We start from the raw sequence: 23,583 nt of genomic DNA, 5'->3' as shown, positions 1-23,583 counted from the left end.
CTTCACCACACCTGTAACAGAACACATCAGTACGAGCCTGGGGGTTGGATGATCTCTCCTTGTTATGCAAAGGTGAGTTTGCATTATTTTGCTGTTTATACTTTGTGTTGGATGCTGGATGCTGTTCAGCACCCTCTTTGGCAGCTACTGATGCAGAGAGTAGGCGTGTAACATCACTTCTGAGACACTGAAACTCTCTTTTAAGGATCTCTATTTCACAGTCACTTTCTGAAATAGCAGCTACTGCCTCGGGCTCTGGATGGACAGTTGTCACAGATGCAATAGCACATTCTGCGCGTTTAACTCGAGCTGCAGAGGTGACATTCTTTACACTCTCTTTCTCAAGGATCATCTCCTCTTCTTCTCTGACATCACGCAAAAGCTCAGTAAAGCTTGGAGGTGGCTTGAGTTTGTATGTCAGTCTTATGCGCAGTGCAACTAGATCATGAGACAAAGATCCTCTTGCCACTTGTTCAATGCGTGCACGATTCATGTCAGCCACATCAATTCCACCCTTACGATGGACAACATGCAACAGTTTATCCAGCCTTAGTAAGTATGCTGACAGTCTCTCACTCTCTTGCTGAAATGTGTTGCGGAACCTTACCATGAGATCAGCTGCGCTTTCTGTGGTACCAAAAGCTGTTTCAAGGGCTTTTAGATAGTCGCTGGCTGTGGAGTTGGGATTACTCACTCTTAATGATCGAACAATGTCAGCTGCCGGCCCTTTAAGACTTTCAGCGATTCTCTGTTTCTTAACTGAGTCCAGGCACTGCCACTCATCTAGCATGTGTGTCGTTTGTTCAGCCCAAGCATCATATTCCTCTTCTCCATGGGGAGTTGGCTTAACACCTGAGAAAAGGCGGAGCTTGCGGTAGACTTGTCCATCTGTGGGCACGCTTTGACACTTTTCCACTAATGATGAGATAGCACTCACTAGCTCTGTATTCAGGTCTCTGGTAGTAGATGGAGGAGGACTTATCAATCCTGTGACGTCCGCTAAAGTCTTGCCTTCATTGGCTAAGAATGACATCAACTTGGTCTGGAAGTCTCCTAGTTCATCAAGGACTTGGTCACTTGTAGTCTGAATGACATTAACCAACCACGGTCCTGTGTCACCTTCAGGTAGGAGCTGTTCAGGTATGTCAGCTGAAATCATGTCGTTTGTTGTCTCAACTAGTATCAGTTGCTTTTTGTTGGTGTGTCCCAGACACCTTCCTCTTATTTTACAGTGACCAAATATTTTAGCCCCATCAAGTTCTTTGTAAATAACATCATCAGTTACATCAACCGAAACGTCACTAAGCACAATTGCTTTACTTGCATCAATCTCTTTGTCTTCACACCATTTAAGCATTCGTTCAGACTCCATGTTACCTTAATTATCAACCTTCAAATTTTTTTAGTATGCTCACACATAAACACAGTACACAATAATCCCGGACGAGCCCCCACGTGTAGCCCCCCCTCACTCAATTCTATTTTGTTTGTTAAACGAATATAGGACACACACCTTTAATGCCCTTTTGCATGGGAGATGAATAGGTGAGTGCTACAAAAAAAAAACAAATCAATTTGGGATACTCAGTACTGTGACAGTTAAAAGAAAATGACCTCCACTAAAGTGCTAAGAGGCCCGGTTAGTTTACTGAAAAACTATACTGTGGTGTGAGCTTAAACTCCCATGCATCAAATTTTAACAACCCATACCTTAGACTTCAAACATTACCATCCTATGAATTACATCATTTTGAAACATGAAGGCTGTCACACACAAGAATGTCATGCACAAATATAACAATGTTTATTTCAAAACTCCAACAAAAATAATAAAGGAATTAAACCATATTGAAATAATACCTGGGATTTGTTACTCAGTCTATTGGTACCATAACCGTTGGCGCGCTGTTGGAGCTCATGTGAAAACCTCTGGCAGAGAATTGTCTGTACTCACAGTCCCATGGACACAGTAGAAAGAAGATGTAACAGTCAGTTCAAACCAATTGTCCATCGGTTAGCTGAGTGATGAGGAGAAGCAGCCCTGGTGCCTGATCCGCGTGTGCAGGAGCAGGTTTCTCTGGCCGCATGCAAGTCCTGAGCACCTCTACTGCAGCAGCGTGTGTGGCAGTGTCCGAAGCACACTAGCAATAAGATTCAAAACCTCTAATAAACACACTATCGCCAAACCATAAATTTACACTTCTTTACAGTTTCCACAATCCATACTCACTCAGAAGCTTGAAAAAAAACGTGCTCCTCACAGGCTTTCCGTCTCGCTCTCCCCCAATCCAGCAAGGCCACAGCTAGCTAGCGAACAAAAGTCCACACGTGGCTATGATATACGTGCTAACAAGGCAACATTTCAGACGGTATATTTCCTTCAAAACACGGCTAATTCTCTCATTTCAACAGGCTACGTTCACTTTACAAACAACCAGCTCTCTTTTATGACTAAATATAACAATTTCACACAGTTCAAGAAACTTACAAACAGCGCTCGACATCTCTCTCTTCCTCCTGTTTCTGTCTCCTTTCTCCGCACTTACGTCTGCAGCACATTCTGTGTTAGGTCCCGCCCTTCCAAGAATCCGGTAGGTTACCAAAATTATCCTGACTTGGCACTAATTGGCTATAAAATGGTGCCATACTGACTAACCAATGTGTAACAGAAACAGTACCTGAAAAGTTCAAGGTCCACCCAAACCGTGGGATATATTAACACTTTTCCAACATCACACATTCCTCTTATTTATCCAAAAAAAATGAACCCAAATAAACAGTGACTGAGGCATGTACCAGAATTACAGTTAAATGAAACTCAATTTACATATTTAAAGAAACAATATGTAAACAAAAAATTAGCAGGGCATTACACTTGTGTTTTTCTTTCTCCTGACATGTGTCATTTATTTGATTGCTTTGGATCTGTTCCACAGTTCAGCAGAATTGCCAAAGAAGGAACCATGAATGTGATTTATAAAGACAACCACAGCAATTATTTTTCAACCTATATTTACCCATGGCGGGTACAAATGAGCATGAAAGGTGTCTTTCAGCAACGCCCTGATTCACATTAACACAGCTACAAACATTTGCAGTTGGCAGCAGCTCCAATTGGGCCTCAGGGTTCGAAGGTTCCTCCACCAAAATTACACAACAAAAAAGCAAGATTTCTCACTTACCCCTGGTGGTATGCAAAGATTTACTTCCCTGATTTCCCTGGTGTCTGAATTTACTGCTCACGATTGAGTGAACTACTGAGCATCCTTTATGTAGGAAGTAGTGAATGAATGAAGAGACATTTACTAATAATCATCAGCAACACATTTCAGACACACTGGGACAGGAGCAACAGCAGACTGGGAAAGATGTGGAAAACAAAAACAAAAACACCTGTTTGGATCATTCCACAGGTAAACAGGTTGATTGCTAACAGGATGGAGCGAGGTTCACCACCTTGTGAACACATGATTGGATGAAGGGGATGAACACATGAGCTCAGGAACACTTCAGAAAACTGTTGTCGGTGAACACAGTTCATTTACAAATGATTGCATTCTGTTTTTCTGGGATCGGACGTGTGATATGTGCCCCTAAAATGGACCAGAAATCTATCTGGACTTTCTGCATCGCGGTGCTTCAACGTTTTTCTACCCCTGCTCCTCAGACGGCCTAAAGTAAACCAACAGCCACGACGGAAAGGACTGAGAATCTGCACACATCCCTCTTATATAATGGAATACAACCTGATAGCATGAGAGAAACCATAACATTTAGCACTGAAGCATTTGACATGATCGTTTAATGTCTATGTTTCAGCTTCTCCATCCACCTGTTGAGTGATCAGTTGATCCTGTTCAGGTTTACAGGTGACATGCTGTCATGCTTCACTGCCTGAAGAATTTCCTTGTCTCATGTCTTGTTTCTTGAGGAGCCTTTAAAGCAAACAACAGACATGAAATGATGTCTTTTGATGAACTACATGTGTACATAATCCATCATACACTGGGGTGTCGACGGTGGAGGTATTTGTTTAAAACACAAACAAAGACAATTCAGTGTATAAAAGAACTGGAGTTTCTCTTGTTGAGCACCTCAACACAGGAAGGCTGAAGCTGAAGCTGACACCGAAGAGGAGGAAGAAAATCTAATCCTGCAGAAGGTTTGTTTCAACTTATCCTTTTTTCTTCTGCTCTGTTCTCTCTTATCATCATCTCTGCTTCCTCTAATGGGCTGAAAGCCACCAGTTCCTGTCCTCACATGTGCTGTCTTCATGTCTCTCTTTATTGAAGACAATCGTCATGAAGATGATGCTGACTGTGACTCTACTTGTCTGTGCCATGATGGCTCTGACCAGCGCTGCTGGTGAGTATGAAGAGAGACAAAAGACAGTTTTCATGGTCTTACTGTGTATGTAGACCAGTTCCAAAAGCAGAGCTGCTGAAAGGACGGAAGATCCATTCAAGGAAATGAGTTGGTATCGATCACTAACACACTAACAGAGGCTTGAACTCAGTCAGTCTTATGATCTGTTCAGCAAAGTGCTCCCATGCTCACTTCTTCTCTGAACTGGTTTTCAGGGGACAATCTCGTCGTCAAGCGCTCAACATGTCCCAGTGGTTGGACCCCTCACAATGATCGCTGCTTCAACTACGTTCCAACACCCATGACTTGGGCTCGAGCTGAGGTAATCATGATGATTTGGATTCAGAGCAGAACAGTGGTGAAGTGGAACTCAGTACATTTAATCAAGGACTGCACTTAAGTATAAATTGGAGGTGTTTGTACTTTATTTCACGTCAGACTTTAAAGTTCTCCTCTGCTACATTTCAGTGGGAAATATTGTACTTCACACTCCACGACATTTATCTGACAGCTTCAAAACTGTTAGTGGTAACGAAAAAATCAATTTACAGCTATTTGATAATCATTCCAGTCATTGTTCATGCAAAAACATTTCATGGTCTCAGCTTCACAGTTGTCAGGATTTGCCCCTTTTTGTTTTACTTCTTTAAATAATTTCAGTCTATTAATGTATTTAATATTTAATAGTTTTGAGGTTTGGACCAAAAGAAGCACAGTGAAGGTGTCACTTTGGGCTCTGATTAATTAAAACAGCATTTTCATTACTTTCAAAGTTTTTACTAAATAACATCCAATCAATTAATAAAGAAAATAATCAGTACTTAAACTCAAACTTTATTTATTTGTATGACACTTTTCATACTTAAAAGGCAACACAAAGTGCCTCACAGAGGCTAAAAACAAAAGAGAAGAAAACCCAGCCCTCCCGCCCCCATAACTACATCCAGAAACACACACACACACATGCACCCATACAGACAAGATAAGTAGTAAGCCACCTTTGGGGGCCATCCACACTAAGAGGGCCCCTGGCTCATGACCGGGGGGTGCCGCCCAAGACCACCCCGACCCAGGCAGACAGGAGACCCCACACCAAGGTGCAGAGGCCTCCAGCCATCCAGGCCAGAGCCGTCCCCTCAGCAGCGCCCCCATCAGTAGACCAGAAGAAGTTCCCAGTGACCTAAAAACTAAGGACCCCCATGAGGAAACACTGGAGCTAAAAACCAAGAGACTAAGACATAAACATAAAATGAAATAAAATGAGTAAATGAAATAGATAGCAATTAAACATGTCGTTAAAACATGCAACTAAAATAAGATACAATTGTAGATGGCATAGAGTATTTTTACAGAGTGATATTAGTACTTTTACTGAAGTAAAGTGTCTGAATACTTCCTCCACCACTGGTGCAGAACACTCTTCCACTCTGTCCATCCTGCTGTTGCTGTCTTACTCATGTTAACTGACATTTTCTTCTAATTTGTTGTCTTTGTATTACTTGATGTTGAATGTATCACATGACTTCATTCTTTGTTCCCATCTCTGCAGAAACATTGTCAGAGTCAGGGTGGAAACCTTGCATCAGTGCACAGCTTTCGGGAGTATCATGAGATTCAGATGATGATCAAGATCCGCACACATTTGTATCCAGTCACATGGATTGGAGGCTACGATGTAGGACGGGTATGTTACTGATGACACCAAATCTAAAAGAGAGGAAATGAAAAGTTTATGTAAACCATTGATTGTTTCATATTGTATTCTAATGTTCTAGGAGGGTGTCTGGCTCTGGAGTGATGGTACACCTAAAATGTTCAACTACTGGGATGTCGGACAGCCTGATAAAACTGGATACTGTCTGGTGATGAACTTCGGAGGTAAAGTCATATGTAGCTTCAGAAACATTTTGTTTTTGTTGATCACTGAGGTCTGAGCAGGGTCTGATTACAAAATCTCTAAAGCAGACATCAATACAAGTGATGATAATAGTTTCTCACAGATGAGGCCCAATAAACAAGAACAAGTTCTCAAACCCATTCGATGGACTGGACAACAGACAACACCAGTGATGATTGTCTCCATTGGCTTCAAGATGAACTGGCACATTAAACCACATTTAAGCTTTTACATCAAGAGATTTCTTGACTTGACAAGAGAAGTTGTGTCTTTAGGTTTGTGTGAAGTGTTTGATGCAGTCAGTCATGAAGTTCAAGTTGTTAAAAGATCAGATTTGAAGTTTCCTGCTGCAGCAGCAGTGGGGACGTCTTCATGTGCAGTTCAAAACAAATCGTCTCCAGTCGCTTCATGGAAATGACTTTTGAATGATTTTCTCGAACTTTTGAGCAAATTCAATGAATTTATATATAGATATACCTTGATCCATATACATAAAACCTTTGCCCATAAATTATTCTCTCTGTCTTTTTACAGACCACAAGAAACTTGATGACTGGGGTTGTGGTTGCAGAAACCCATTTGTCTGCGCCAAAAAGCCATGATATGTCTTCTGACATCAGAGAAACCAGCAGTACATGACTTGAGGATTGTTGGCTTTTACTTCTTTCACTCTGAGAATTAACTGTCTTTTCTTGTCTTCTACACCATTAAACCATTCAAGCATTGAAAAACGTCATTCTGTGAGTCAATGAATCCAACATGAACACACAAAACACTGAATAAAACACAACGAGACGGAGGAAAGGCAACGAGGTGAAAGAAGAACTTGTGGCTTTATTGTTCTTAAGAAACTTGCACACAAGTACTCACACACACACACACACACACACACACACACACACACACACATTGTTGCACAGCTGTCCTTGTTCAGACATTATATTGAGTTCGATTGTGGACAGGCTGACTCTAACCTCTAACCATAACCAAGTCATGAGTAACTCTAACCTCTAAGTCAGCAGGACCTCAGTGATGTGTTGCTGAAGTAGGTCCGGGCTCTGATCCCCATAAGAACTACTGGTCCTGACAAGGTCTGATCGTTATTTTGAATTTTACCAGAAAAGGTCCCACAGATTTAACAAGTTAACGCTCATTGATCACATCTTTTCCAAACCATGAAATCCTCACAGATGTTGTCCACACCGACCACTCTGTGATGTCACTGCAGTGACGTTCCTCAAGACACATGAACAGTCTTCAGCTGTTGGTGGACATTCAATACTGGTGTTCTTGACAAACAACCGATCGTTTATCTCTTGTCAAACTAAATCACCAAAGCGGTTACTTCCTGTTTTTTGTTCTCAAATGCTGGAGTTTTTAACAGAGGAACCATGCCATTTCTCTTTGACGGTCGGTCCACATTGAGAAAAAGGTAATGTGTTGATTGCATTTGGATTCGTTGTTTTTAATTGCATTGATGATGACTTTCTCTTTTTTGATTTTAGGGTCATCACAGGAGACTGAGGCAAGATTCAGGACTGTGAGGCCTCTCTTCCTCTGTAACAGGAAGCAACTAAGTGTTGCTTCTTCAAACATTTTGCTTCAGTAACGCCTCAGCTGTCACACCACAGTCTGATGTTGCTGTGTTGGTGTTGTTCCAACAGCATCATAATTAATGTTGTTGCCGTAGCTCTGACTTAATCTCCACCGACCACTGAGGAAAATGTCCGTTTACATCAAAATATTTCTCCTAGTTACAAGTAACTACTGTTACCACGAACCTTCCTGGTGAAAAATGCTTTTACACAACCAGTAAAGGTGACGCTGCCTCCACACTGCAGTGTTTGACGGTGCTAATTAAAAATAAACTTGTGTTTTTCTTTCTCCTGACATGTGTCATTTATTTGATTGCTTTGGATCTGTTCCGCAGTTCAGCAGAATTGCCAAAGACGGAACCATGAATGTGATTTATAAAGACAACCACAGCAATTATTTTTCAACCTATATTTACCCATGGCGGGTACAAATGAGCATGAAAGGTGTCTTTCAGCAACGCCCTGATTCACATTAACACAGCTACACACATTTGCAGTTGGCAGCAGCTCCAATTGGGCCTCAGGGTTCGAAGGTTCCTCCACCAAAATTACACAACAAAAAAGCAAGATTTCTCACTTACCCCTGGTGGTATGCAAAGCTTTACTTCCCTGATTTCCCTGGTGTCTGAATTTACTGCTCACGATTGAGTGAACTACTGAGCATCCTTTATGTAGGAAGTAGTGAATGAATGAAGAGACATTTACTAATAATCATCAGCAACACATTTCAGACACACTGGGACAGGAGCAACAGCAGACTGGGAAAGATGTGGAAAACAAAAACAAAAACACCTGTTTGGAACATTCCACAGGTAAACAGGTTGATTGGTAACAGGTGAGAGGATCATGATTGGGTATGAAAGGGGCATCCTGGAAAGGCTCAGTCGATCATAGGGGATGGAGCGAGGTTCACCACCTTGTGAACACATGATTGGATGAAGGGGATGAACACATGAGCTCAGGAACACTTCAGAAAACTGTTGTTGGTGAACACAGTTCATTTGCAAATGATTGCATTCTGTTTTTCTGGGATCGGACGTGTGATATGTGCCCCTAAAATGGACCAGAAATCTATCTGGACTTTCTGCATCGCGGTGCTTCAACGTTTTTCTACCCCTGCTCCTCAGACGGCCTAAAGTAAACCAACAGCCACGACGGAAAGGACTGAGAATCTGCACACATCCCTCTTATAGAATGGAATACAACCTGATAGCATGAGAGAAACCATAACATTTAGCACTGAAGCATTTGACATGATCGTTTAATGTCTATGTTTCAGCTTCTCCATCCACCTGTTGAGTGATCAGTTGATCCTGTTCAGGTTTACAGGTGACATGCTGTCATGCTTCACTGCCTGAAGAATTTCCTTGTCTCATGTCTTGTTTCTTGAGGAGCCTTTAAAGCAAACAACAGACATGAAATGATGTCTTTTGATGAACTACATGTGTACATAATCCATCATACACTGGGGTGTAGACGGTGGAGGTATTTGTTTAAAACACAAACAAAGACAATTCAGTGTATAAAAGAACTGGAGTTTCTCTTGTTGAGCACCTCAACACAGGAAGGCTGAAGCTGAAGCTGACACCGAAGAGGAGGAAGAAAATCTAATCCTGCAGAAGGTTTGTTTCAACTTCTCCTTTTTTCTTCTGCTCTGTTCTCTCTTATCATCATCATCTCTGCTTCCTCTAATGGGCTGAAAGCCACCAGTTCCTGTCCTCACATGTGCTGTCTTCACGTCTCTCTTTATTGAAGACAATCGTCATGAAGATGATGCTGACTGTGACTCTACTTGTCTGTGCCATGATGGCTCTGACCAGCGCTGCTGGTGAGTATGAAGAGAGACAAAAGACAGTTTTCATGGTCTTACTGTGTATGTAGACCAGTTCCAACAGCAGAGCTGCTGAAAGGACGGAAGATCCATTCAAGGAAATGAGTTGGTATCGATCACTAACACACTAACAGAGGCTTGAACTCAGTCAGTCTTATGATCTGTTCAGCAAAGTGCTCCCATGCTCACTTCTTCTCTGAACTGGTTTTCAGGGGACAATCCCATCTTCAGGCCCTCAACATGTCCCAGTGGTTGGAAGTCTTACAATGGCCGCTGTTTCATCTACGTTCCAACAACCCTGACTTGGACTCAAGCTGAGGTAATCATGATGATTTGGATTCAGAGCAGAACAGTGGTGAAGTGGAACTCAGTACATTTAATCAAGTACTGCACTTAAGTATGAATTGGAGGTGTTTGTACTTTATTTCACGTCAGACTTTAAAGTTCTCCTCTGCTACATTTCAGTGGGAAATATTGTACTTCACACTCCACGACATTTATCTGACAGCTTCAAAACTGTTAGTGGTAACGAAAAAATCAATTTACAGCTATTTGATAATCATTCCAGTCATTGTTCATGCAAAAACATTTCATGGTCTCAGCTTCACAGTTGTCAGGATTTGCTCCTTTTTGCTTTCATTATTTTAATAATTTTAGTCTATTAGTGTATTTAATATCTTATTTAATAGTTTTGAGGTTTGGACCAAAAGAAGCACAGTGAAGGTGTCACTTTGGGCTCTGATTAATTAAGACAGCATTTCCATTACTTTCAAAGTTTTTACTAAGTAACATCCAATCAATTAATAAAGAAAATAATCAGCAGATGGCATAGAGTATTTTTACAGTGTGATATTAGTACTTTTACTGAAGTAAAGTGTCTGAATACTTCCTCCACCACTGGTGCAGAACACTCTTCCACTCTGTCCATCCTGCTGTTGCTGTCTTACACATGTTAACTGACATTTTCTTCTAATTTGTTGTCTTTGTTTTACTTGAAGTTGAATGTATCACATGACTTCATTCTTTGTTCCCATCTCTGCAGAAACATTGTCTGGATCAGGGTGGACACCTTGCATCAGTGCACAGCTTTCAGGAGTATCATGAGATTCAGACGATGATCAAGATTCGCACACATTCGTTTCCAGTCACATGGATTGGAGGCTACGATGTAGGATGGGTATGTTACTGATGACATCAAATCTAAAAGAGAGGAAATGAAAAGTTTATGTAAACCATTGATTGTTTCATATTGTATTCTAATGTTCTAGGAGGGTGTCTGGTTCTGGAGTGACGGTACACCTTTTAAGTTCAACTACTGGGCTCCCGGACGGCCTAATCAATATGGAACCTGTCTGGTGATGAACTTCGGAGGTAAAGTCATATGTAGCTTCAGAAACCTTTTGTTTTTGTTGATCACTGAGGTCTGAGCAGGGTCTGATTACAAAATCTCTAAAGCAGACATCAATACAAGTGATGATAATAGTTTCTCACAGATGAGGCCCAATAAACAAGAACAAGTTGTCAAACCCATTCGATGGACTGGACAACAGACAACACCAGTGATGATTGTCTCCATTGGCTTCAAGATGAACTGGCACATTAAACCACATTTAAGCTTTTACATCAAGAGATTTCTTGACTTGACAAGAGAAGTTGTGTCTTTAGGTTTGTGTGAAGTGTTTGATGCAGTCAGTCATGAAGTTCAAGTTGTTAAAAGATCAGATTTGAACTTTCCTGCTGCAGCAGCAGTGGGGACGTCTTCATGTGCAGTTCAAAACAAATCGTCTCCAGTCGCTTCATGGAAATGACTTTTGAATGATTTTCTCCAACTTTTGAGCAAATTCAAGGAATTTATATATAGATATACCTTGATCCATATACATAAAATCTTTGCCCATAAATTATTCTCTCTGTCTTTTTACAGACCAGAAGAAATTTGGTGACCAGCGTTACTATTACAGGTATCCATTTGTCTGTGCCAAAAAGCCATGATATGTCTTCTGACATCAGAGAAACCAGCAGTACATGACTTGAGGATTGTTGGCTTTTACTTCTTTCACTCTGAGAATTAACTGTCTTTTCTTGTCTTCTACACCATTAAACCATTCAAGCATTGAAAAACGTCATTCTGTGAGTCAATGAATCCAACATGAACACACAAAACACTGAATAAAACACAACGAGACGGAGGAAAGGCAACGAGGTGAAAGAAGAACTTGTGGCTTTATTGTTCTTAAGAAACTTGCACACAAGTACTCACACACACACACACACACACACACACACACACACACATTGTTGCACAGCTGTCCTTGTTCAGACATTATATTGAGTTCGATTGTGGACAGGCTGACTCTAACCTCTAACCATAACCAAGTCATGAGTAACTCTAACCTCTAAGTCAGCAGGACCTCAGTGATGTGTTGCTGAAGTAGGTCCGGGCTCTGATCCCCATAAGAACTACTGGTCCTGACAAGGTCTGATCGTTATTTTGAATTTTACCAGAAAAGGTCCCACAGATTTAACAAGTTAACGCTCATTGATCACATCTTTTACAAAACAGTGAAATCCTCACAGATGTCGTCCACACCGACCACTCTGTGATGTCACTGCAGTGACGGTTCCTCAAGACACATGAACAGTCTTCAGCTGTTGGTGGACATTCAATACTGGTGTTCTTGACAAACAACCGATCGTTTATCTCTTGTCAAACTAAATCACCAAACTCATGTTTGTCATGTCGTGTGTTCCAATGTGTTCGTCCTGTCCACATGTCAAAGTGTCCTTGAGCAAGACATGGAACCTCAATGTCAGCACCTCGCGTTACAACTCTGCCAGTTTCATTGGAATAGGACATTAACTGGCAACTGTTTTGATATGTTGGAGTAACTTTTCATTCAATAATATTTCCTGGTTCACAGATGTGTGGATTTGCTGCCTGTCCTTTTAATTGTTCTAGTATATGAATTCATTTTTCCTAATTTTGAGCTCTGGACTGTTGGACAAAACCATTATGAACGTGTCACTTTGGACTCTGGTAATTGTCAGATGGCATTTGTCACTATTTTCAGAATCTTTACAAATCAAACAATCGATTAACAGAGAAAATGATCAGATGATTAATCCATCATGAACACAGTCAATTTTATGACAGAGAGCAAAATCCTTTCCACCATTCAATCCGTCTCTCCCACACGGTCATGGTCGGCTTGGTTGATCTTGTCTTGATTCCATTGATTGGTTGTCCAAACATAAGAAGAGGACTCAGTATCGTATTGCTGTGTTCCTGCCTTGTTTGACTTCGGTGAGGCATCTTTGAGACAAAGTAGTCATCTCTGACTTTAGTAAATGGTGGCAAACCAGGTGCCTACTTATCACATAGTTATTTACTGTTCTGTTGTCAAAGTGCTAACATGTGGTTCTTTGCTGTTTGTCCTATTTGCTGTGAATATGCTCAATAATGAATGTGGACACATCGTGATGTGTTTGCAGGATGGCTGCGTGCTTCGTTTCTTCAGGAATAGTCACTTTACTCGGCCGTCTGTCATTTCTCAGTATCCCTTGAACCAACTTGAGATCAAGTTTAAAAACTGAAACTCAAAAATCACCGTGCATTCTGGGAAACTGTGTGCTGGACATAACTGCACAAGTGCAGTCTCTGCTGACTTCATGTATTCCAAAGCAAGCGTCTTTACTGCCATTGAACTTTTGAAAGCTGACAAATTCAAGTCTTTTCTTCTTGCTATGCTTGATCCTTTTCTTTGTCCTGTATGTTAGCGGTTACTTCCTGTCTTTTGTTCTCAAATGCTGGAGTTTTTAACAGAGGAACCATGCCATTTCTCTTTGACGGTCGGTCCACATTGAGAAAAAGGTAATGTGTTGATTGCATTTGGTTTTGTTGTTTTTAATTGCATTGATGATGACTTTCTCTTTTTTGATTTTAGGGTCATCACAGGAGACTGAGGCAAGATTCAGGACTGTGAGGCCTCTCTTCCTCTGTACCAGGAAGCAACTAAGTGTTGCTTCTTCAAACATTTTGCTTCAGTAACGCCTCAGCTGTCACACCACAGTCTGATGTTGCTGTGTTGGTGTTGTTCCAACAGCATCATAAAAAATGTTGTTGCCGTAGCTCTGACTTAATCTCCACCGACCACTGAGGAAAATGTCCGTTTACATCAAAATATTTCTCCTAGTTACAAGTAACTACTGTTACCACGAACCTTCCTGGTGAAAAATGTTTTTACCCAACCAGTAAAGGTGACGCTGCCTCCACACTGCAGTGTTTGACAGTGCTAATTAAAAATAAACTTGTGTTTTTCTTTCTCCTGACATGTGTCATTTATTTGATTGCTTTGGATCTGTTCCGCAGTTCAGCAGAATTGCCAAAGAAGGAACCATGAATGTGATTTATAAAGACAACCACAGCAATTATTTTTCAACCTATATTTACCCATGGCGGGTACAAATGAGCATGAAAGGTGTCTTTCAGCAACGCCCTGATTCACATTAACACAGCTACAAACATTTGCAGTTGGCAGCAGCTCCAATTGGGCCTCAGGGTTCGAAGGTTCCTCCACCAAAATTACACAACAAAAAAGCAAGATTTCTCACTTACCCCTGGTGGTATGCAAAGATTTACTTCCCTGATTTCCCTGGTGTCTGAATTTACTGCTCACGATTGAGTGAACTACTGAGCATCCTTTATGTAGGAAGTAGTGAATGAATGAAGAGACATTTACTAATAATCATCAGCAACACATTTCAGACACACTGGGACAGGAGCAACAGCAGACTGGGAAAGATGTGGAAAACAAAAACAAAAACACCTGTTTGGAACATTCCACAGGTAAACAGGTTGATTGCTAACAGGATGGAGCGAGGTTCACCACCTTGTGAACACATGATTGGATGAAGGGGATGAACACATGAGCTCAGGAACACTTCAGAAAACTGTTGTCGGTGAACACAGTTCATTTGCAAATGATTGCATTCTGTTTTTCTGGGATCGGACGTGTGATATGTGCCCCTAAAATGGACCAGAAATCTATCTGGACTTTCTGCATCGCGGTGCTTCAACGTTTTTCTACCCCTGCTCCTCAGACGGCCTAAAGTAAACCAACAGCCACGACGGAAAGGACTGAGAATCTGCACACATCCCTCTTATATAATGGAATACAACCTGATAGCATGAGAGAAACCATAACATTTAGCACTGAAGCATTTGACATGATCGTTTAATGTCTATGTTTCAGCTTCTCCATCCACCTGTTGAGTGATCAGTTGATCCTGTTCAGGTTTACAGGTGACATGCTGTCATGCTTCACTGCCTGAAGAATTTCCTTGTCTCATGTCTTGTTTCTTGAGGAGCCTTTAAAGCAAACAACAGACATGAAATGATGTCTTTTGATGAACTACATGTGTACATAATCCATCATACACTGGGGTGTCGACGGTGGAGGTATTTGTTTAAAACACAAACAAAGACAATTCAGTGTATAAAAGAACTGGAGTTTCTCTTGTTGAGCACCTCAACACAGGAAGGCTGAAGCTGAAGCTGACACCGAAGAGGAGGAAGAAAATCTAATCCTGCAGAAGGTTTGTTTCAACTTCTCCTTTTTTCTTCTGCTCTGTTCTCTCTTATCATCATCTCTGCTTCCTCTAATGGGCTGAAAGCCACCAGTTCCTGTCCTCACATGTGCTGTCTTCATGTCTCTCTTTATTGAAGACAATCGTCATGAAGATGATGCTGACTATGACTCTACTTGTCTGTGCCATGATGGCTCTGACCAGCGCTGCTGGTGAGTATGAAGAGAGACAAAAGACAGTTTTCATGGTCTTACTGTGTATGTAGACCAGTTCCAAAAGCAGAGCTGCTGAAAGGACGGAAGATCCATTCAAGGAAATGAGTTGGTATCGATCACTAACACACTAACAGAGGCTTGAACTCAGTCAGTCTTATGATCTGTTCAGCAAAGTGCTCCCATGCTCACTTCTTCTCTGAACTGGTTTTCAGGGGACAATCTCGTCGTCAAGCGCTCAACATGTCCCAGTGGTTGGACCCCTCACAATGATCGCTGCTTCAACTACGTTCCAACACCCATGACTTGGGCTCGAGCTGAGGTAATCATGATGATTTGGATTCAGAGCAGAACAGTGGTGAAGTGGAACTCAGTACATTTAATCAAGTACTGCACTTAAGTATGAATTGGAGGTGTTTGTACTTTATTTCACGTCAGACTTTAAAGTTCTCCTCTGCTACATTTCAGTGGGAAATATTGTACTTCACACTCCACGACATTTATCTGACAGCTTCAAAACTGTTAGTGGTAACGAAAAAATCAATTTACAGCTATTTGATAATCATTCCAGTCATTGTTCATGCAAAAACATTTCATGGTCTCAGCTTCACAGTTGTCAGGATTTGCCCCTTTTTGTTTTACTTCTTTAAATAATTTCAGTCTATTAATGTATTTAATATTTAATAGTTTTGAGGTTTGGACCAAAAGAAGCACAGTGAAGGTGTCACTTTGGGCTCTGATTAATTAAAACAGCATTTTCATTACTTTCAAAGTTTTTACTAAATAACATCCAATCAATTAATAAAGAAAATAATCAGTACTTAAACTCAAACTTTGTTTATTTGTATGACACTTTTCATACTTAAAAGGCAACACAAAGTGCCTCACAGAGGCTAAAAACAAAAGAGAAGAAAACCCAGCCCTCCCGCCCCCATAACTACATCCAGAAACACACACACACACATGCACCCATACAGACAAGATAAGTAGTAAGCCACCTTTGGGGGCCATCCACACTAAGAGGGCCCCTGGCTCATGACCGGGGGGTGCCGCCCAAGACCACCCCGACCCAGGCAGACAGGAGACCCCACACCAAGGTGCAGAGGCCTCCAGCCATCCAGGCCAGAGCCGTCCCCTCAGCAGCGCCCCCATCAGTAGTCCAGAAGAAGTTCCCAGTGAGGGGGGTCCCCATTTGACCTAAAAACTAAGGACCCCCATGAGGAAACACTGGAGCTAAAAACCAAGAGACTAAGACATAAACATAAAATGAAATAAAATGAGTAAATGAAATAAATAGCAATTAAACATGTCGTTAAAACATGCAACTAAAATAAGATACAATTGTAGATGGCATAGAGTATTTTTACAGAGTGATATTAGTACTTTTACTGAAGTAAAGTGTCTGAATACTTCCTCCACCACTGGTGCAGAACACTCTTCCACTCTGTCCATCCTGCTGTTGCTGTCTTACTCATGTTAACTGTCATTTTCTTCTAATTTGTTGTCTTTGTATTACTTGATGTTGAATGTATCACATGACTTCATTCTTTGTTCCCATCTCTGCAGAAACATTGTCAGAGTCAGGGTGGAAACCTTGCATCAGTGCACAGCTTTCGGGAGTATCATGAGATTCAGATGATGATCAAGATCCGCACACATTTGTATCCAGTCACATGGATTGGAGGCTACGATGTAGGACGGGTATGTTACTGATGACACCAAATCTAAAAGAGAGGAAATGAAAAGTTTATGTAAACCATTGATTGTTTCATATTGTATTCTAATGTTCTAGGAGGGTGTCTGGCTCTGGAGTGATGGTACACCTAAAATGTTCAACTACTGGGATGTCGGACAGCCTGATAAAACTGGATACTGTCTGGTGATGAACTTCGGAGGTAAAGTCATATGTAGCTTCAGAAACATTTTGTTTTTGTTGATCACTGAGGTCTGAGCAGGGTCTGATTACAAAATCTCTAAAGCAGACATCAATACAAGTGATGATAATAGTTTCTCACAGATGAGGCCCAATAAACAAGAACAAGTTCTCAAACCCATTCGATGGACTGGACAACAGACAACACCAGTGATGATTGTCTCCATTGGCTTCAAGATGAACTGGCACATTAAACCACATTTAAGCTTTTACATCAAGAGATTTCTTGACTTGACAAGAGAAGTTGTGTCTTTAGGTTTGTGTGAAGTGTTTGATGCAGTCAGTCATGAAGTTCAAGTTGTTAAAAGATCAGATTTGAACTTTCCTGCTGCAGCAGCAGTGGGGACGTCTTCATGTGCAGTTCAAAACAAATCGTCTCCAGTCGCTTCATGGAAATGACTTTTGAATGATTTTCTCCAACTTTTCAGCAAATTCAAGGAATTTATATATAGATATACCTTGATCCATATACATAAAATCTTTGCCCATAAATTATTCTCTCTGTCTTTTTACAGACCACAAGAAATTTGGTGACCAGCGTTACTATTACAGGTATCCATTTGTCTGTGCCAAAAAGCCATGATATGTCTTCTGACATCAGAGAAACCAGCAGTACATGACTTGAGGATTGTTGGCTTTTACTTCTTTCACTCTGAGAATTAACTGTCTTTTCTTGTCTTCTACACCATTAAACCATTCAAGCATTGAAAAACGTCATTCTGTGAGTCTAATGAATCCAACATGAACACACAAAACACTGAATAAAACACAACGAGACGGAGGAAAGGCAACGAGCTGAAAGAAGAACTTGTGGCTTTATTGTTCTTAAGAAACTTGCACACAAGTACACACACACACACACACACACACACCCACACACACACACACACACACACACACACACACACACACACACACACATTGTTGCACAGCTGTCCTTGTTCAGACATTATATTGAGTTCGATTGTGGACAGGCTGACTCTAACCTCTAACCATAACCAAGTCATGAGTAACTCTAACCTCTAAGTCAGCAGGACCTCAGTGATGTGTTGCTGAAGTAGGTCCGGGCTCTGATCCCCATAAGAACTACTGGTCCTGACAAGGTCTGATCGTTATTTTGAATTTTACCAGAAAAGGTCCCACAGATTTAACAAGTTAACGCTCATTGATCACATCTTTTCCAAACCATGAAATCCTCACAGATGTTGTCCACACCGACCACTCTGTGATGTCACTGCAGTGACGTTCCTCAAGACACATGAACAGTCTTCAGCTGTTGGTGGACATTCAATACTGGTGTTCTTGACAAACAACCGATCGTTTATCTCTTGTCAAACTAAATCACCAAAGCGGTTACTTCCTGTTTTTTGTTCTCAAATGCTGGAGTTTTTAACAGAGGAACCATGCCATTTCTCTTTGACGGTCGGTCCACATTGAGAAAAAGGTAATGTGTTGATTGCATTTGGTTTTGTTGTTTTTAATTGCATTGATGATGACTTTCTCTTTTTTGATTTTAGGGTCATCACAGGAGACTGAGGCAAGATTCAGGACTGTGAGGCCTCTCTTCCTCTGTACCAAGAAGCAACTAAGTGTTGCTTCTTCAAACATTTTGCTTCAGTAACGCCTCAGCTGTCACACCACAGTCTGATGTTGCTGTGTTGGTGTTGTTCCAACAGCATCATAATTAATGTTGTTGCCGTATCTCTGACTTAATCTCCACCGACCACTGAGGAAAATGTCTGTTTACATCAAAATATTTCTCCTAGTTACAAGTAACTACTGTTACCACGAACCTTCCTGGTGAAAAATGTTTTTACCCAACCAGTAAAGGTGATGCTGCCTCCACACTGCAGTGTTTGACAGTGCTAATTAAAAATAAACTTGTGTTTTTCTTTCTCCTGACATGTGTCATTTATTTGATTGCTTTGGATCTGTTCCGCAGTTCAGCAGAATTGCCAAAGAAGGAACCATGAATGTGATTTATAAAGACAACCACAGCAATTATTTTTCAACCTATATTTACCCATGGCGGGTACAAATGAGCATGAAAGGTGTCTTTCAGCAACGCCCTGATTCACATTAACACAGCTACAAACATTTGCAGTTGGCAGCAGCTCCAATTGGGCATCAGGGTTAGAAGGTTCCTCCACCAAAATTACACAACAAAAAAGCAAGATTTCTCACTTACCCCTGGTGGTATGCAAAGTTTTACTTCCCTGATTTCCCTGGTGTCTGAATTTACTGCTCACGATTGAGTGAACTACTGAGCATCCTTTATGGAGGAAGTAGTGAATGAATGAAGAGACATTTACTAATAATCATCAGCAACACATTTCAGACACACTGGGACAGGAGCAACAGCAGACTGGGAAAGATGTGGAAAACAAAAACAAAAACACCTGTTTGGATCATTCCACAGGTAAACAGGTTGATTGGTAACAGGTGAGAGGATCATGATTGGGTATGAAAGGGGCATCCTGGAAAGGCTCAGTCGATCATAGAGGATGGAGCGAGGTTCACCACCTTGTGAACACATGATTGGATGAAGGGGATGAACACATGAGCTCAGGAACACTTCAGAAAACTGTTGTCGGTGAACACAGTTCGTTTACAAATGATTGCATTCTGTTTTTCTGGGATCAGACGTGTGATATGTGCCCCTAAAATGGACCAGAAATCTATCTGGACTTTCTGCATCGCGGTGCTTCAACGTTTTTCTACCCCTGCTCCTCAGACGGCCTAAAGTAAACCAACAGCCACGACGGAAAGGACTGAGAATCTGCACACATCCCTCTTATATAATGGAATACAACCTGATAGCATGAGAGAAACCATAACATTTAGCACTGAAGCATTTGACATGATCGTTTAATGTCTATGTTTCAGCTTCTCCATCCACCTGTTGAGTGATCAGTTGATCCTGTTCAGGTTTACAGGTGACATGCTGTCATGCTTCACTGCCTGAAGAATTTCCTTGTCTCATGTCTTGTTTCTTGAGGAGCCTTTAAAGCAAACAACAGACATGAAATGATGTCTTTTGATGAACTACATGTGTACATAATCCATCATACATTGGGGTGTCGACGGTGGAGGTATTTGTTTAAAACACAAACAAAGACAATTCAGTGTATAAAAGAACTGGAGTTTCTCTTGTTGAGCACCTCAACACAGGAAGGCTGAAGCTGAAGCTGACACCGAAGAGGAGGAAGAAAATCTAATCCTGCAGAAGGTTTGTTTCAACTTCTCCTTTTTTCTTCTGCTCTGTTCTCTCTTATCATCATCATCTCTGCTTCCTCTAATGGGCTGAAAGCCACCAGTTCCTGTCCTCACATGTGCTGTCTTCATGTCTCTCTTTATTGAAGACAATCGTCATGAAGATGATGCTGACTGTGACTCTACTTGTCTGTGCCATGATGGCTCTGACCAGCGCTGCTGGTGAGTATGAAGAGAGACAAAAGACAGTTTTCATGGTCTTACTGTGTATGTAGACCAGTTCCAAAAGCAGAGCTGCTGAAAGGACGGAAGATCCATCCAAGAAAATGAGTTGGTATCGATCACTAACACACTAACAGAGGCTTGAACTCAGTCAGTCTTATGATCTGTTCAGCAAAGTGCTCCCATGCTCACTTCTTCTCTGAACTGGTTTTCAGGGGACAATCCCGTCGTCAAGCGCTCAACATGTCCCAGTGGTTGGACCCCTCACAATGATCGCTGCTTCAACTACGTTCCAACACCCATGACTTGGGCTCAAGCTGAGGTAATCATGATGGTTTGGATTCAGTGCAGAACAGTGGTGAAGTGGAACTCAGTACATTTAATCAAGTACTGCACTTAAGTATGAATTGGAGGTGTTTGTACTTTATTTCACATGTCAGACTTTAAAGTTCTCCTCTGCTACATTTCAGTGGGAAATATTGTACTTCACACTCCACGACATTTATCTGACAGCTTCAAAACTGTTAGTGGTAACGAAAAAATCAATTTACAGCTATTTGATAATCATTCCAGTCATTGTTCATGCAAAAACATTTCATGGTCTCAGCTTCACAGTTGTCAGGATTTGCTCCTTTTTGCTTTAATTATTTTAATAATTTTAGTCTATTAGTGTATTTAATATTTTATTTAATAGTTTTGAGGTTTGGACCAAAACAAGCACAGTGAAGGTGTCACTTTGGGCTCTGATTAATTAACTTGATGTTGAATGTATCACATGACTTCATTCTTTGTTCCCATCTCTGCAGAAACATTGTCAGAGTCAGGGTGGACACCTTGCATCAGTGCACAGCTTTCGGGAGTATCATGAGATTCAGATGATGATCAAGATTCGCACACATTCGTATCCAGTCACATGGCTTGGAGGCTACGATGTAGGACGGGTATGTTACTGATGACACCAAATCTAAAAGAGAGGAAATGAAAAGTTTATGTAAACCATTGATTGTTTCATATTGTATTCTAATGTTCTAGGAGGGTGTCTGGTTCTGGAGTGATGGTACACCTTTTAGGTTCAACTACTGGGCTGCTGGAGAGCCTAATCAAACTGGATACTGTCTGGTGATGAACTTCGGAGGTAAAGTCATATGTAGCTTCAGAAACATTTTGTTTTTGTTGATCACTGAGGTCTGAGCAGGGTCTGATTACAAAATCTCTAAAGCAGACATCAATACAAGTGATGATAATAGTTTCTCACAGATGAGACCCAATAAACAAGAACAAGTTCTCAAACCCATTCGATGGACTGGACAACAGACAACACCAGTGATGATTGTCTCCATTGGCTTCAAGATGAACTGGCACATTAAACCACATTTAAGCTTTTACATCAAGAGATTTCTTGACTTGACAAGAGAAGTTGTGTCTTTAGGTTTGTGTGAAGTGTTTGATGCAGTCAGTCATGAAGTTCAAGTTGTTAAAAGATCAGATTTGAAGTTTCCTGCTGCAGCAGCAGTGGGGACGTCTTCATGTGCAGTTCAAAACAAATCGTCTCCAGTCGCTTCATGGAAATGACTTTTGAATGATTTTCTCCAACTTTTGAGCAAATTCAAGGAATTTATATATAGATATACCTTGATCCATATACATAAAATCTTTGCCCATAAATTATTCTCTCTGTCTTTTTACAGACCACAAGAAATTTGATGACCAGGGTTGTGGTTACAGAAGGCCATTTGTCTGCGCCACAAAGCCATGATATGTCTTCTGACATCAGAGAAACCAGCAGTCCATGACTTGAGGATTGTTGGCTTTTACTTCTTTCACTCTGAGAATTAACTGTCTTTTCTTGTCTTCTACACTATTAAACCATTCAAGCATTGAAAAACGTCATTCTGTGAGTCAATGAATCCAACATGAACACACAAAACACTGAATAAAACACAACGAGACGGAGGAAAGGCAACGAGCTGAAAGAAGAACTTGTGGCTTTATTGTTCTTAAGAAACCTGCACACAAGTACTCACACACACACACACACACACTCACACACACACACACACCCACACACACACACACACACACACACACACACACACACACATTGTTGCACAGCTGTCCTTGTTCAGACATTATATTGAGTTCGATTGTGGACAGGCTGACTCTAACCTCTAACCATAACCAAGTCATGAGTAACTCTAACCTCTAAGTCAGCAGGACCTCAGTGATGTGTTGCTGAAGTAGGTCCAGGCTCTGATCCCCATAAGAACTACTGGTCCTGACAAGATGTGATCCATTATTTTGAATTTTACCAGAAAAGGTCCCACAGATTTAACAAGTTAACGCTCATTGATCACATCTTTTACAAAACAGTGAAATCCTCACAGATGTTGTCCACACCGACCACTCTGTGATGTCACTGCAGTGACGTTCCTCAAGATCCTTAAATGTGATACATTTAATATAAGAGAATGAGTGAACACACAGATTTCACATCTTTTGATTTTCAAGATTACAAACCTTATGAGTTAGGAAATGACATTGATCCAGAGACCCACTTTTATCAGAATGTTAATTTGAACTGTGAGTACTATTCTGAAGAAAATTTCAGTTCTGAAACGGAAGATTTTTCGCTGATCCACTTCAACAGTAGGAGTCTTTATAGTAACTTCTTCAAAATAAAAGATTATCTTCAACAGTTTCAGCTAAAATTTAGTGTAATTGCAGTTTCA

The 23,583-nt window shown here is 41.0% G+C and overlaps 4 protein-coding genes across 4 annotated transcripts; all 4 read left to right on the top strand.

Annotated features, from left to right (window-relative positions):
* Positions 1 to 4,100: 4,100 nt before the first annotated feature.
* LOC143317260 (type-2 ice-structuring protein-like) lies at positions 4,101 to 6,959 on the top strand. The gene is made up of 6 exons (XM_076725317.1): positions 4,101 to 4,162; positions 4,293 to 4,365; positions 4,581 to 4,687; positions 5,915 to 6,049; positions 6,141 to 6,243; positions 6,797 to 6,959. The coding sequence occupies exons 2-6, from the start codon at positions 4,302 to 4,304 to the stop codon at positions 6,862 to 6,864; spliced, it is 477 nt and encodes a 158-aa protein (XP_076581432.1). The 5' UTR covers positions 4,101 to 4,162; positions 4,293 to 4,301; the 3' UTR covers positions 6,865 to 6,959.
* A 2,620-nt stretch (positions 6,960 to 9,579) lies between these two features.
* LOC143317257 (ladderlectin-like) lies at positions 9,580 to 11,814 on the top strand. The gene is made up of 5 exons (XM_076725314.1): positions 9,580 to 9,685; positions 9,901 to 10,007; positions 10,731 to 10,865; positions 10,957 to 11,059; positions 11,613 to 11,814. Exons 1-5 carry the CDS (start codon positions 9,622 to 9,624, stop codon positions 11,678 to 11,680), a joined length of 477 nt encoding a protein of 158 aa, XP_076581429.1. The 5' UTR covers positions 9,580 to 9,621; the 3' UTR covers positions 11,681 to 11,814.
* A 3,608-nt stretch (positions 11,815 to 15,422) lies between these two features.
* Positions 15,423 to 18,107, top strand: LOC143317261 (ladderlectin-like). The gene is made up of 5 exons (XM_076725318.1): positions 15,423 to 15,486; positions 15,702 to 15,808; positions 17,053 to 17,187; positions 17,279 to 17,381; positions 17,935 to 18,107. Exons 1-5 carry the CDS (start codon positions 15,423 to 15,425, stop codon positions 18,000 to 18,002), a joined length of 477 nt encoding a protein of 158 aa, XP_076581433.1. The 3' UTR covers positions 18,003 to 18,107.
* Positions 18,108 to 20,567: 2,460 nt separating this feature from the next.
* Positions 20,568 to 22,703, top strand: LOC143317258 (ladderlectin-like). Its single transcript, XM_076725315.1, has 6 exons — positions 20,568 to 20,648; positions 20,782 to 20,854; positions 21,070 to 21,176; positions 21,661 to 21,795; positions 21,887 to 21,989; positions 22,543 to 22,703. The coding sequence occupies exons 2-6, from the start codon at positions 20,791 to 20,793 to the stop codon at positions 22,608 to 22,610; spliced, it is 477 nt and encodes a 158-aa protein (XP_076581430.1). The 5' UTR covers positions 20,568 to 20,648; positions 20,782 to 20,790; the 3' UTR covers positions 22,611 to 22,703.
* Positions 22,704 to 23,583: the final 880 nt, after the last annotated feature.

Source organism: Chaetodon auriga, chromosome 24 (assembly GCF_051107435.1).
Source record: "Chaetodon auriga isolate fChaAug3 chromosome 24, fChaAug3.hap1, whole genome shotgun sequence".
In the NCBI taxonomy this organism is placed as follows: domain Eukaryota; kingdom Metazoa; phylum Chordata; class Actinopteri; order Chaetodontiformes; family Chaetodontidae; genus Chaetodon; species Chaetodon auriga.
This window is presented reverse-complemented; position numbering and strand designations above follow the sequence as displayed.

What these genes read in the sequence shown, in the direction of transcription:
- LOC143317257 (XM_076725314.1), top strand. Translation starts at nt 9,622, where the DNA reads ATGAAGATGATGCTGACTGTGACTCTACTTGTCTGTGCCATGATGGCT. An exon ending in TGACTTGGACTCAAGCTGAG is followed by an intron (nt 10,008 to 10,730) that starts GTAATCATGATG and finishes CCATCTCTGCAG; the next exon opens with AAACATTGTCTGGATCAGGG. An exon ending in TCTGGTGATGAACTTCGGAG is followed by an intron (nt 11,060 to 11,612) that starts GTAAAGTCATAT and finishes GTCTTTTTACAG; the next exon opens with ACCAGAAGAAATTTGGTGAC.
- LOC143317261 (XM_076725318.1), top strand. Translation starts at nt 15,423, where the DNA reads ATGAAGATGATGCTGACTATGACTCTACTTGTCTGTGCCATGATGGCT. An exon ending in GGCTCTGACCAGCGCTGCTG is followed by an intron (nt 15,487 to 15,701) that starts GTGAGTATGAAG and finishes ACTGGTTTTCAG; the next exon opens with GGGACAATCTCGTCGTCAAG. An exon ending in TGACTTGGGCTCGAGCTGAG is followed by an intron (nt 15,809 to 17,052) that starts GTAATCATGATG and finishes CCATCTCTGCAG; the next exon opens with AAACATTGTCAGAGTCAGGG.
- LOC143317260 (XM_076725317.1), top strand. Translation starts at nt 4,302, where the DNA reads ATGAAGATGATGCTGACTGTGACTCTACTTGTCTGTGCCATGATGGCT. An exon ending in GAGGCTACGATGTAGGACGG is followed by an intron (nt 6,050 to 6,140) that starts GTATGTTACTGA and finishes CTAATGTTCTAG; the next exon opens with GAGGGTGTCTGGCTCTGGAG. An exon ending in TCTGGTGATGAACTTCGGAG is followed by an intron (nt 6,244 to 6,796) that starts GTAAAGTCATAT and finishes GTCTTTTTACAG; the next exon opens with ACCACAAGAAACTTGATGAC.
- LOC143317258 (XM_076725315.1), top strand. Translation starts at nt 20,791, where the DNA reads ATGAAGATGATGCTGACTGTGACTCTACTTGTCTGTGCCATGATGGCT. An exon ending in TGACTTGGGCTCAAGCTGAG is followed by an intron (nt 21,177 to 21,660) that starts GTAATCATGATG and finishes CCATCTCTGCAG; the next exon opens with AAACATTGTCAGAGTCAGGG. An exon ending in TCTGGTGATGAACTTCGGAG is followed by an intron (nt 21,990 to 22,542) that starts GTAAAGTCATAT and finishes GTCTTTTTACAG; the next exon opens with ACCACAAGAAATTTGATGAC.